At 38.2% G+C, this 12,076-nt stretch overlaps 1 protein-coding gene across 1 annotated transcript in view; it reads right to left on the bottom strand.

The window, feature by feature from the left end:
- The window catches only part of LOC308113864 (metabotropic glutamate receptor 4-like), a gene marked incomplete at both ends in the record, with an annotated part of 153,376 nt that overhangs the window by 66,160 nt on the left and 75,140 nt on the right, over window positions 1-12,076 (bottom strand). Inside the window, one exon of the mRNA XM_080470392.1 lies at window positions 6,234-6,450. Coding sequence (XP_080326518.1) covers window positions 6,234-6,450 — 217 coding nt within the window. The remainder of the gene's footprint in view (window positions 1-6,233; window positions 6,451-12,076) is intronic.

Below are 12,076 nucleotides of genomic sequence, written 5' to 3'. Positions count from 1 at the left end.
TGCTGTGAGGGTGAAAATTAAAAATGTCATAATTTCCAATTATGAGGTTGAAATTTGCGGTGGACTCACCGGAGATGTAACTGAATCTCACCACCAGCTGCAGCGTGTTTACAATAGGACCCCACCAGCATATGGTCTGAGGGTCAACACAGCAGTCTGAGCATGCTCAGTGCGAGTGACTCCACTGAAACGTCCCGGAGAATAAATAGAGTACAAATCTTGGGGAAAAAAAGACGTGCAATCGAGCGCCGGCAAGAGAAACCGCGCTTTGGGCGGCACATATTTCACAAGTTTAATCAATCCAGATTCATTTATGTCACGCCTTTCAGACTGCTAAATGTGATTTAAAGTGCATCACTGATACTAAAAGGAAGAAAAACATGCATGCACATTAGCATGCACGGGCATACACACATGTACATATACAGACTAATGCATTCCTAATAAAACAAGTCAATAAGAGGTGAGTAATGAAGGTGATAAACAAGATATAATGAAAGCAAATACTCCACTTATCGTTTGGAGTAGTGAGGTCACATTACAGAATTATTCCGATTTATTCATGTTTATGTTCTGATGGTTATATCTATATATATTAAAATTAGATTGATCGTACTTCCAGTTCCTTGATTACATTTCGGTCTGCTCTTTTTAAACCTTTGCTTTACAGAAGAATTGTAACCCTAAACTACATAAAAGAATGTTCTTGATTAAACGGCCTCAAAATTTCATAAATTCCTCAATAGAAATCTGTTAAAGATTGATTAAATGGTATTAAGTACCACTGTTTGACTATGTATTAGTTGCAAAAATAGTAAACAAAAGGTGTATACCACACTTTTCTTCAGCACTGTTTTTATATATTAGTTATTTATGATATTTCCAATTGACTAGAAGGAAAACATCATTATATTATTATACGTATCAAATGGTGTCCATATTATATATTATATAATAATGTAACTATAAATAATAAAATCTACTCTATTCTATTCTATGATTGCAGAAAATAACAACTATGGTAATCATATATATTGTTTCTTGAAAAACAGACTTTTTTCCAATTGCAAATGAGTATTTATTTGAGACAAATAGTAGAAAAAGTAATAATCATAATAGTAATAGTAGTTTTAATATTATCATGGGTGTATTGATAGTGATGGGCAAAACAATTATCTGCATGATTGGTCAAAACTAAAAGCTTTTCTAAAATACTTTTGAGTATTTGTTGTTTTGATATCTAGAAGTGATAATAAAACAGTTGAAAAACCTTTTTTTTTCTAACTGTGGTTGTTAACAAATAAATGAAATTGAAGGTAAAAATTTAATCTGTCTGTGACACAAATGTCATTTCAGTTGTAGTAAAAAAAAATTAATTATAAGTTATCCTTAAATAAATATTCTTCATTCTTGGCCAGATGGAATAATTAGCCAAGATATGACTGTTTCATGTTCACTAAAGTAAATGATCCCAGTGCCTTCAGCAAAGCAGGACTATAATAGAAACATGTCATTTTTGTTTCGTAACGGCAGAAAGTTGTTGCTTTTTCAATTGCAAATAGATTTTTCATTCGGAGCTGAAGTCAGTTCTTTTTATCGCACACAAAGCAGCGCGGTGACGGGGACCTGTGACATCAGGAGACTGTGACGGCTGCTGGGTATAACCTTTGGCTGGTTAATGAGATAGAACATTTGGCCACTTATGATCTGGCCTATTTAAAAATTTTTGGGATTTTTTTAATTATTATTATGTGAGCATACAAGTGCAAAACCCATTTAGCAGGCAGACCTGTGGCTTTGATTTTGACAGAGCTGCCTGCTTGTCCTCCGAGTCCCTCTGGCGTAATCAATCAAAGCCTGTACCGCAGTAAAGGACATGTGGAATCAAACAGCGCTTCAGCGTGGGGCAAACACACGCCTGAAAGTTTCGCTCGAGTCGTACGACTTTCGGGAGATAAAGTCACGGTGATTTGACAGAAAGTTTGACTTGAGTTCTTGTTTACGTTTGAAAGGCAGTGAAAGGAGCGCGGCGCTGTCTCTAAACGCTGATCATGTTTGCGCGGTTGACAGTTCTTGTCAGACACGTGGTCGTCTGCCGTCAGCCTGTTGAATCCAGTGACAGTAAAATTTGAGGGAAAAGGTTCAAATGAAGTCAGAACTCAAAGCTGGCCTCCCACGACTCTCCAGAGTGAATACAGTCACGCAAACGCCTTTTAGGAGCCACAGCAAAATGTCGGCAACAACAGATGTTTGACCTTCTGTACTGAGACAAATAGAGACGTGTCACTTCCCTATACTTTATCTTTCATTTGACATCTTCTGAGTCTCACTGATGTTTTGAGGCAGCCGAATGGACAGACGTGAGACTCAAGCAGTTTAGAAACTTGAGGAAGTCAAACATCCCATTGTTTACTTTAACTCGAGGCAACGGAGTGATTTTACCTGAATAGATCATCTTTTTGTCTTAGTTTTATTGCTGGGTGGTACAAACTCTAACGCTTCCCGTATACATAGGACATACTAAGAGGTTACTCATCTAAAGATCAGCAATAACACATGGAAAATAATACGCACCGTCAATCCACAGCGTTTCCCCTCAATGTGGAATATCAGGCATTTGTACCAGATCACACAAAGTATTGGTTTTGAATTTATGTTAATAGATTGACATAAAATATACAACATGATTTGCTACGTCTGAAAACTCTTGCCTTGTCTAATAAGAACAGAGCTGTGAATTGGAGGAAAGAGAAGCTGCAGTATAGCAGGAATTCCTTCAGCTGGCTCCCCATGGGTTTTATTTGTGGACTTTGTTACTTTGTTAAAGAAGGATTAGGATTTTGTTTGTTTTTTGCTGTTTTGCAGCAAAACAAACCTAAAAGCAGTACAGTTTTGAGCAGATCATGCTCATCTTAACCCATCAAAAGCATGCAAATCTATCATTTCATTACCCCTCCCTGCACGTGATGTTTCTTTTAAGTTGTTATTCATAGTGTATTGCCTTCAAAACACAAACAAACTTAAAACACGATCTATTAGCTTGGGCACTGTTTATACAGGGATCTTAATACATCAGGCCCTCATTGATTGAAGCTCATCAACAAACCTGGTAAAACACATCAAATTCCTCTATTTCAAAACGGAGTCAGAGCATTTTCGAAAGGGTCCACCTTTGAAACTTGAATGGAAACTCAAAACGCAATAAAGTCTGTGTGACGGCAGTTATTTAGTTTGCGGTGTAATGAGTCCTCCTCAAAAAAGGGCCTTTCAGTACTTACCACCTTAACCAGCACTTATGAGATTAAAGTTTATATCTTCTCTAAAAAATTACTCTCATAACGCCCTGCTGTTCAGACTTCTTGGGTCGACGTGACCACTGCCTCTAGTCTGATGCCAGATGAGTGACTGGGTACAAACAAAAAAAAAAAAAACCCTATGTCCAATACTTATTAAACACCACCTTCTCTGAGAAATTTGTGTTTCCCAAAGTCAAAACCCGAAGATTTCCATGACCAGCGAGCGTCGCAGGGGCTTCTGGCTATCTGTCTGACCAGCCGACCACTGAGGTCACTTGTCCTGAATGAAAGGCTGAAAAATCCATCTAAATGGAGACGATCCCCCAGGAATCACATTGGACTGTAACAAGATATCACCGCATGCAGTAAAATCCCTCGGAAAGTATAACTTTTCGAAGGTTTTAAGTATTCATGACTAAGTCGGGGCTTGATGGCTTGATGTAATGAAAAAGCTTTGCAGCGTGTGGATAGGAGTGAAGCAGAGGTGCCGTCAGACATTCGAGCATACTAAAAACATTAGTTCCAGGAACATTTCCGCCAGAATCAAACCTCTCCTTTGGATTTTTTCTTGTAAAAAGAAGGATTCCTAAACCATTTCCTACACATTTAAAGGACAATTCCCACCGTAATGTATGAGTGTGGAAGTCAATTCTGCTGTTGGATACCAAGAGATTTCTTCCATTTAATGTCTATTTTTTGGAGGATTTAAGGATTTTAAAGAACTAATGGATTTTGCAGGATCAAGGCACAATGTCAAATGTATATGTAATCTTCAGATTAATTTGCATTAAGAAATTTGACTTTTGAAAGTTTGCAAGTGAATGAAATATATAAGCTGAATAAACTTTAAATGACGCTTTAAAAGCCAGAGTGTGCTTGGTGTGGACTACACCAGTGGAGACAACGGACAGACGAGCTGTGCAGAAGTAATCTGCTGCTGGTGGCTTTCTAGGATGACTGATGATCGGCATCAGCTCCGAGCTGATGGGGACTCGGTGGCACAGAGAGTGCCGGGTATGTTGGCCATGATTACTCTCTGACATGGAAAAGGTCGGAGGTCGGTGCAGAGAGTGTGCCGCCGGCCTCCTGCACTAAACTGAAAACATTCCCGACACCCTGCGATCGTACCTCCCCGTGAGGCTGCGGGTTCGCTGTGCAGCTGTACGTTTACACTGTCGCTGCTACTTAGTGTCTAAAAATATAATTCCCTTTTGTCACTATTTCTACAACACACACACACATACTCGTGTATTTGATAGCTGTTTTGCTTGCTTGAACTTGGTAGCTGTGCAAACTGAATGAGGCAAATGTTGTGAGAAGTCTTGAAGAGATTGGACATTTTCTGAATGAAATGATTTACTACATACCTCTTCTTTGACACTTTGTATGCTTGTGTGTTTCAATGCACTTTTCTCATTCAACATTTCTCAGACATTTAAAGATTCCAACAATTATCCGAATTAGCCCTCCATGTTTTAAAGGGGTCTTATTATACAGCATTTCAACACTTTCACATGGTCCAAAAACGTTGTATATAAATTTTATTGCCCCAAATCCTTGATTTTAATCCTTTTTGAATAATAGATCATATGAGCTGCATTCAGAATCTGCTGTGTCTGTGTGAACTGGACTGGCTCCGCCCACACATGTCTATCTAGGGAAGAGGAGGAAGTACTTCCTCTCTTGGTGCAACAAGATTACAGACTTTCTTCAAATCTGTACATTGTGTATTACTCTGAATGTTGACCTGAAAGATGCTTCAACCTGGCTGAATGTTATCTAAGTTGGTCATCATCCCAGAAAAGATAAAAAAACAAAACATCTTCGGGTTTGGGAATGTTGGCAAATCTTAACAAAAGACGAGCTGGCCTTGGGAAGGAATGTTTTATATGCAGTTAACTATTATTTTCTGAAGCATCTGGTAAATCACTAGTAGAGAAAATGAGTGTCATTTGCAGCCTTGGATGTTTCATGAATACTTTAAATTCGTTCCTCAACGTGCAACAGCAACAATAGCTGGTCACTTCACAATGGAGTGTCTTTCATTCCCCCAAAGAGTACTTTAGGTACCACTGGTAGTTCAAACAGGAACACATCTTCTGCGTTGACCTTGTCAACTCGACGGTTGCAAATTCCTGTGAACGATGAGGAAAGCTTTCACAACCGAAGCTTCCAATTTTCACTTAAATTAAATCTGTACTAAATTATACTTTTCTAAATGCCAGACTGGCCTGTGGACGTTAATACATTTAAATAACACGTTTTTTGGAAATATGTTAGGACTTGAGAGTGGAATTAGATGGTGGAAAAGCTGTTGGTTTTGGACCATTTTCCATCTCCGAACTTGCCAGCTATCACAACATATTTTTTTTTCATGTTTATTGACTATTATCATCGTACCACCGAAAGAAGGAATCAAAAATCTAAGGACAAATCTTTTTGTTGACTTAAACAAACTCTAATAACTGTTTTCATATAAACAGTGAATCTTTGTAAATGTGTTTTCAATACCTTGTTAAAGACAGGCTACAGGCAGTGTGTAGTTTCAAGATGTTTGTATGGTCTTTGGTAATAAAAAATAAAACTTCTTCATGTCTTGTACACTCATCCATCCTTGTTTGCACTCAAAATGTTTCATGTTGATTTCTTCGGTCACCACAACTTTAGGTACAGTATGTCCCATTTCTATTAATCCACTGTGTCAAAAAAAAAGCCTATTCTCCATTCTTTTTATTTCATAACACTCCTCACTCCATCAACTATGTGACTATAGACGGATATTATCGTCAATCGCAACTCCAATTCTGGCATATTTCATTTTTACATAACCGCTCCCTTAAAACAATGCATATTTTACTTGCTGAATTTCCATTTTGCTCAGAAGAAAACTCTTGTTGGTGCACAAAGTGAGAACTACTTTAGTTTAAATGCACTCACCGTCTTCTCTGGACTTCTGAATGAACGCATCGACGCCACTTTCTCCATAGTTTCCCTCTGAAGCCACAGTGGAGACGTAGTTCCAGCGCATGGCTTTGACGATGTCCACCATGGCCTGCGCCTGGTAGGTGTCCGGCGGCACCACCCGGGAGAAGAAGTCGTATCGGGTGTTGTCGCTCAGCTCCGGAGCCGTGGAGGCGTAGCTCACCTGAGGGATCTATGACACAAACGGAAAGAAATAAAGAAAATAGATTAGATCTCATGAAATGTAAATATAACATATTTTAGAGTCAGTAAGCCGAACAGGATTATAAGCAGCTTCAAACCCGGAATCTTCTTTACGACACCACCCAATGGTTTACAGTGTGTGAATTAATTCTACACACATGCATGCAACTTGCTGAAACTATGATTATAAAATGACACTTAACATCTGCTGAGATCTCCCAGCCACTTATTGTTGGTTATTCACCCTCCACGTTTGGCGTTTCACAGCTTTAAATAGTCCCGACGCTCACAGGCTTAGTTACAATACTTTCTGAGAAGAATTTTCCACACCAGTCAAAGTATTACTAATCTGTTCATGAATTCGCACTCGTCTCCAACATAATGTGAGATTTACTTGCTGTTGAGAAATATACAAGTATTGAGCCGACAGAGATAAAACGACCCCCAAGTATTCCTGTCAGAAGCCACAAAAGCTATTGTTTTGTTTCTAAAATTGTCGTGTTGCTCCCGTCTCTCCGTCCGTCCATTTGTCCATCCATCCCAGTTTACCCAACGTATCCAACAAAACATTAGGTTGGCACATACACTTGCATACCCCTTTTCCAGCTGCAAGTAATGTAGATTTATCAATGAACTTCAAACATGTGTTTTTCGAATATAGAAAGATACTCTTAGTATCTAGATAATACCCAGGCATGCACAGGGGGAGCATTTTACACAGGAAGGAACCCAAACCAAACCTGGACCGAACCAGGGACCTTTTTGCTTATGAGGTGACCGTGTTGGACAAGATGCCATTGTGTGGATGCTTAAATATAAATTCATATGTTCAGAGTTGGGCTCAATGGATAAAAAGAAATGCAATTCAAATAATACAAACAAACATATTGTAATCACTTTGGATAAGCTTGAGATTGCAATCAAAAAAAATTGAAAATATTCATTTGATTACTGAAGACACTATAAAATCTATACATGTACAGAAACTTGTGTCTATCCGGCTGCTTGTTACAGGGGGTACAGGGGTTGCCACAGCTAGTCATTCCAATTTGCACCATCGACTTGACGAGTGTTCACACTAGACACCCGTCCTGAAGCAACAACAATGTGATCCCATGTCTTGCGCACTTGTGCTCAAGACCTCCAGGGGGATACAATGCTGAGAATCACATCTCATAATAACTCCAGTAGTACACATAGGAGCGGAAGTGATGAAATACTCAATAAAATATGTATACCAGTAGTATCATACTTACCAATAACTTAATAAATTGTGGTATTGTATATGTAAAGATGCAGATAGTGTAATATCTATAATATCTGGACAATCATTTTTCACTCAACAATTTGCACAGTGCATTGTGTCAATGAACAATTTGCATAATATTGCACTACTCTTGTAAAACCTTTGTTTATATTTCCCAGCCCTGATTTTCAAGATGTGATGCTTAATATTCTAGTCTTCTCCACAGTTTTGTATTTATGCTCTTGTGTGTTTATTGCTGTCACTGAGGTTGCTGCTCGACATTTCACTGCTGCTAACACTGTTTTAACATTGCTCCAGAGTAACAATATAGTTATATTCTATTCTATACTATTCTATTCTATTCTATTACATTATTCAATTATTGAATTATCATTTAAAAGTCTTTTGAAAAGGTAATAACTGCATCAAGTAATTCAATAACATATCAACAGACAGTATTGGCAAGCGATGCAATTAGCTTTATTACATGTAAAATTACACAAATGACTAGATTATAGGCAGGTATTACACCATTGTATCACATTTGACAAACCTCTATTCACAATTCAAGAACATCTTGTGAATTCATAAAAAAACCCGACATCCACATACTTTCATTCCAACACATCGGTTTCTCAAAATTCATCTCAATGCAAAAAGTGACCATCATTGGTATATATTTCTTTGCATAAATTACTAAAATATCCAATGATTAAACAATAACAGAACAATATACCAGTACAAGTGGAGACCTGTTCACTATAAATAAAATGAGATAGACCGATATTACACAACAAAACCAGATAAAAAGGGTAAGGCAGCCCCAGTCTGTAGATTATAGTATACGTATACATACATATCGCATGCATAATAACAGCTTGAGCATGTGAGTTCACTTTTTTTTTTTTTATGCAATCAAAAGTAAATGTTATTTGTTCCCAGCTTGAGTATAGAAACATTACCACGGCTTTAAGAAGGAAGCTCTTTGTGTCATCTTTTGCTTGCTCAAGTTACTTCAAATTTATAGCTTTCTGTGATTTTCTATGGCTTCTGTGCTGCACAGTTTAGAAGCTAACTGACCAGATTTTATAGCCTTCAATAATGTTTTACAAGATTTAACCCAAAATATAGACTTGTTTTTTTTTCCCAAGGTGCTCCCCCCCCACCCTCCACAGATATTGTAATTCTTTTTGTCTTTGCTGTAATGAAATCAACGTAAAATCTGAATCAGTGTTGTTTTAAGTCAGAAAAGCATTTGCTTCATCTAAGAGTCTGAAAATGTGTCCTCAGGCTGATTTTGCTTTTTAAGAAAGCATGTATCATGTCATCATTAAAAAACAAAGTACTTGTCAGTAATACCACACAAAAGAACATTATATTTACAAATCTGGGACAAAAAGCTGCTTGGGGACATTTTTTTTTTTTTTTACTCTTATAATAATATCTGAATCAATTTGGACGGATTTCTTTCAATCACTATTTCTGGATTCATACAAATAATGTCACCTTTCAGCCTCCTTGCTGGGATGGAGGAGTAATAATAGCGTGTTTTTTTTCTACCTATACCACTCAAATGAACAAGTTTAATCTACCAGCTTGCAGTTCGTATGACCAGTAACTGTCCCTGCCTCACCTGCGTTTTCCCCCTGTACCTGCAAGACTGCCTGCTGTGGTACCGACGCCGACTGTATTTATGTCTGTGTTGCTTCACACTGCGGACGACTTTGATGTGGTCGGCTGCAGCACTGCACCCGTCCTGCTGCTGCTGAGCTCCCTGCTTGTTGCTGCAGCCTGTGTCTGGAGCACAGCTGTGCCTGTGACCTACCGTCCCGACAGTTCCTTATAACTCATGCAACCCCACACTGACTTTTATTTTTGGCACGAGGATCCTCGGAGTGAAGAGAGGACAGGAGAGCAGGCAGCGAGAGCAGACTTGAAGTGAGTCAAGCAATGAGATACAAACATTTGAATGAATGAGTGACTTGAGTTCATACATGGAGATTTGAAAACAGAATAAAAGACACATGTAGAATTCGGAGAAATGACATCCACTATTCTGAAACAGCTCTTATTTTTTTTTAATTGTATGGTTAAATTACATGAATAAATGAAGAAAAAGCATTGTATATTTCAGTTTGTCTGTAGAAAGCCCATATATATGGATGTTTGACTGTGTAAATCAGGTTATAATATAAAATGTTTTAGACGAATCTGTAGACATAAACATTCCATTTGCCTTTATTTATTCAGGAGAAACACATTGGGATTAATAATCTCTTTTGCAAGTGTGTCCTGGTAGACCTCTCCTCTAATGATTCATATAACATGTCAGATCTTTTTATAATGTTTACCAAATGTCCTTTATAACCTGACCTGTTGTCTCTTAGACTATTTAGCCGATTTGTGAGATTTGTGTGTTGATGATTCACAAATGTTCAAAACATCCATAAATATTTTCATGGCTGAAACATGTGTGCAGTTCTTTGTGCCTATGTCACGTTTGCACGAACATTTCTTTTTTTTTTTTTTTCCAAATGGAAAAGGAATTTGTGATGCAGCAAACAAGCCAGTCAGACGCAGCCTTGTTAAGTTGATTTCCTTTCAGATAAGAGACGAGGCAGAAAAGGGAAATCTGTGTGTGATGTAATGGCCAGTGTGCGTGTTGCATGTCAGCCTCCTGGGAATGGTTTCTCCCGGGCCATCACGCTGTGCCTTTTCCACACAACGCTTCTGTGTCACTTGTCTTGTGTTGAGGGAGGTTTGCTTGTGCAAATTTTAAAGCGCTTCATGAGCTGTAAGCACCAGATGACACTGATGTTATAGAAGCGCACATGTCTCGTGCATGCGGCGTTTCTGTGGCACATGTTGAGTCTGCACCCTGCAGAGACGCACCATTTAGCCAATACACCTGATGCCCAAGTCTGTTCACACTCACCTGCTTTGACGACGGTGGAACTTCTCTCCTTTCACATGTTTTTTTTTTTTTTTCCAATTCTAGAACTAATAAGTGTAAATTGCTTTTTTTTTTTGTTTTTTTTGTACCCTTCTCACACTGCCTGTGCGGTGGGATCCAGCAGGTTGAAAGTGAAGTGTTGTACAAAGGTGTTTGCAAGGTGTTAATGATGTCTCGTTTTAGATTATTTTCTGTCTTGTAGCGCACAGTGAGAATTAGAACCGTCTACAATTCCCTCCTCCAGTGCTGTGTGGAAATAGATGCTGCTATATGTGTTGAGTCTATAGAGACAGTATGTCCATTAGAATTAAATAGAAGGTGATATCCTGTGTATTAATTGTCTCTAGCACTTCCTCCCACGACCCTCCATCCTTTAAGCACTTGTTTCAGTGGTTCCTTTTGATGCATGGATAAAACACGGTATAATGAAGAGTTCCTGCTGGTGCTCAAGGCTGAACGTACAAGTTATACACTTGTTCCTTATTTGATGGAAGATTTTAATTGAGACAAGTTGACTCGTCTAGAAAAAAGGACAATACTTAGCAAACAATCAAAATTTATAATCAAATATTTTAAACATTGGCCACAAAATACATTGTGGATATTTGAAGCATTCATTTTCCTTACACAGCCCTACATGTTTCACGCCAGTTCGCAAGCTAAGCAGCTTTGTAATACCATTTTTTTGGCCATGACCAGACTGATGAATTTACAAGAATGTCGACTGTGATTTGTGTTTTGAATATTGAGAAGGAAGTGTAGACAGAAGTTTTCCCAACAAGAGTTTTGTAAATGAAATGAAACCGGTGAGCTTGTCTGTGGGCATGAAGACAAACTGAGTTACTACAAGCAGCAATGGTGAATGTTGAATTGAGCTCCAGTCACCAAGCGGATAGCAGCATGGTAACTAACATTCAGCTTGTGAAGCTAGTTTTATAAGCAGATCTGTAGATTACTTTGCCAGAAACTTTTGAGGAGACACCCTACACGTGGCATTTTTTATTGTCTTTAAAACCAAATGGCGACTGGAAAAAGGTAGTTGGATGCTATTGAAACTGACCTGTGGTGAAGACAATGCAGTCCTCAGGGAGGGACGAGATGTATAAATAATGGTGTCATCAGCATATAGATGTACACTAAGGACGATGTTATTGACATAAATACTAAATAGTGTAGGACCCAATATGCTTCCTTGTGGGGTACTATTTAAATTAAAACACAAGTGAAAACAGGAAGTCTGATGAGTGCTGAAGCTTTTCGATACAACTAACTGCTTAAAGTAAGATAAAAATGACTTTCTCCTGCATGTGGCATCATCACTTAAAACCTCCATATATTTCTTTCTAATTGTTGGTGATAACATACCTTTCTTAAAAAAAACATGTGTGTCTTTGAAAACAAGTAAACTAAATGTTT

This window comes from Lipophrys pholis (genome assembly GCF_963383615.2).
Source record: "Lipophrys pholis genome assembly, chromosome: 8".
Classification (NCBI taxonomy): domain Eukaryota; kingdom Metazoa; phylum Chordata; class Actinopteri; order Blenniiformes; family Blenniidae; genus Lipophrys; species Lipophrys pholis.
Note: the sequence above shows the minus strand (reverse complement) of the source record. Positions and strands in the feature narration are given on the sequence as shown.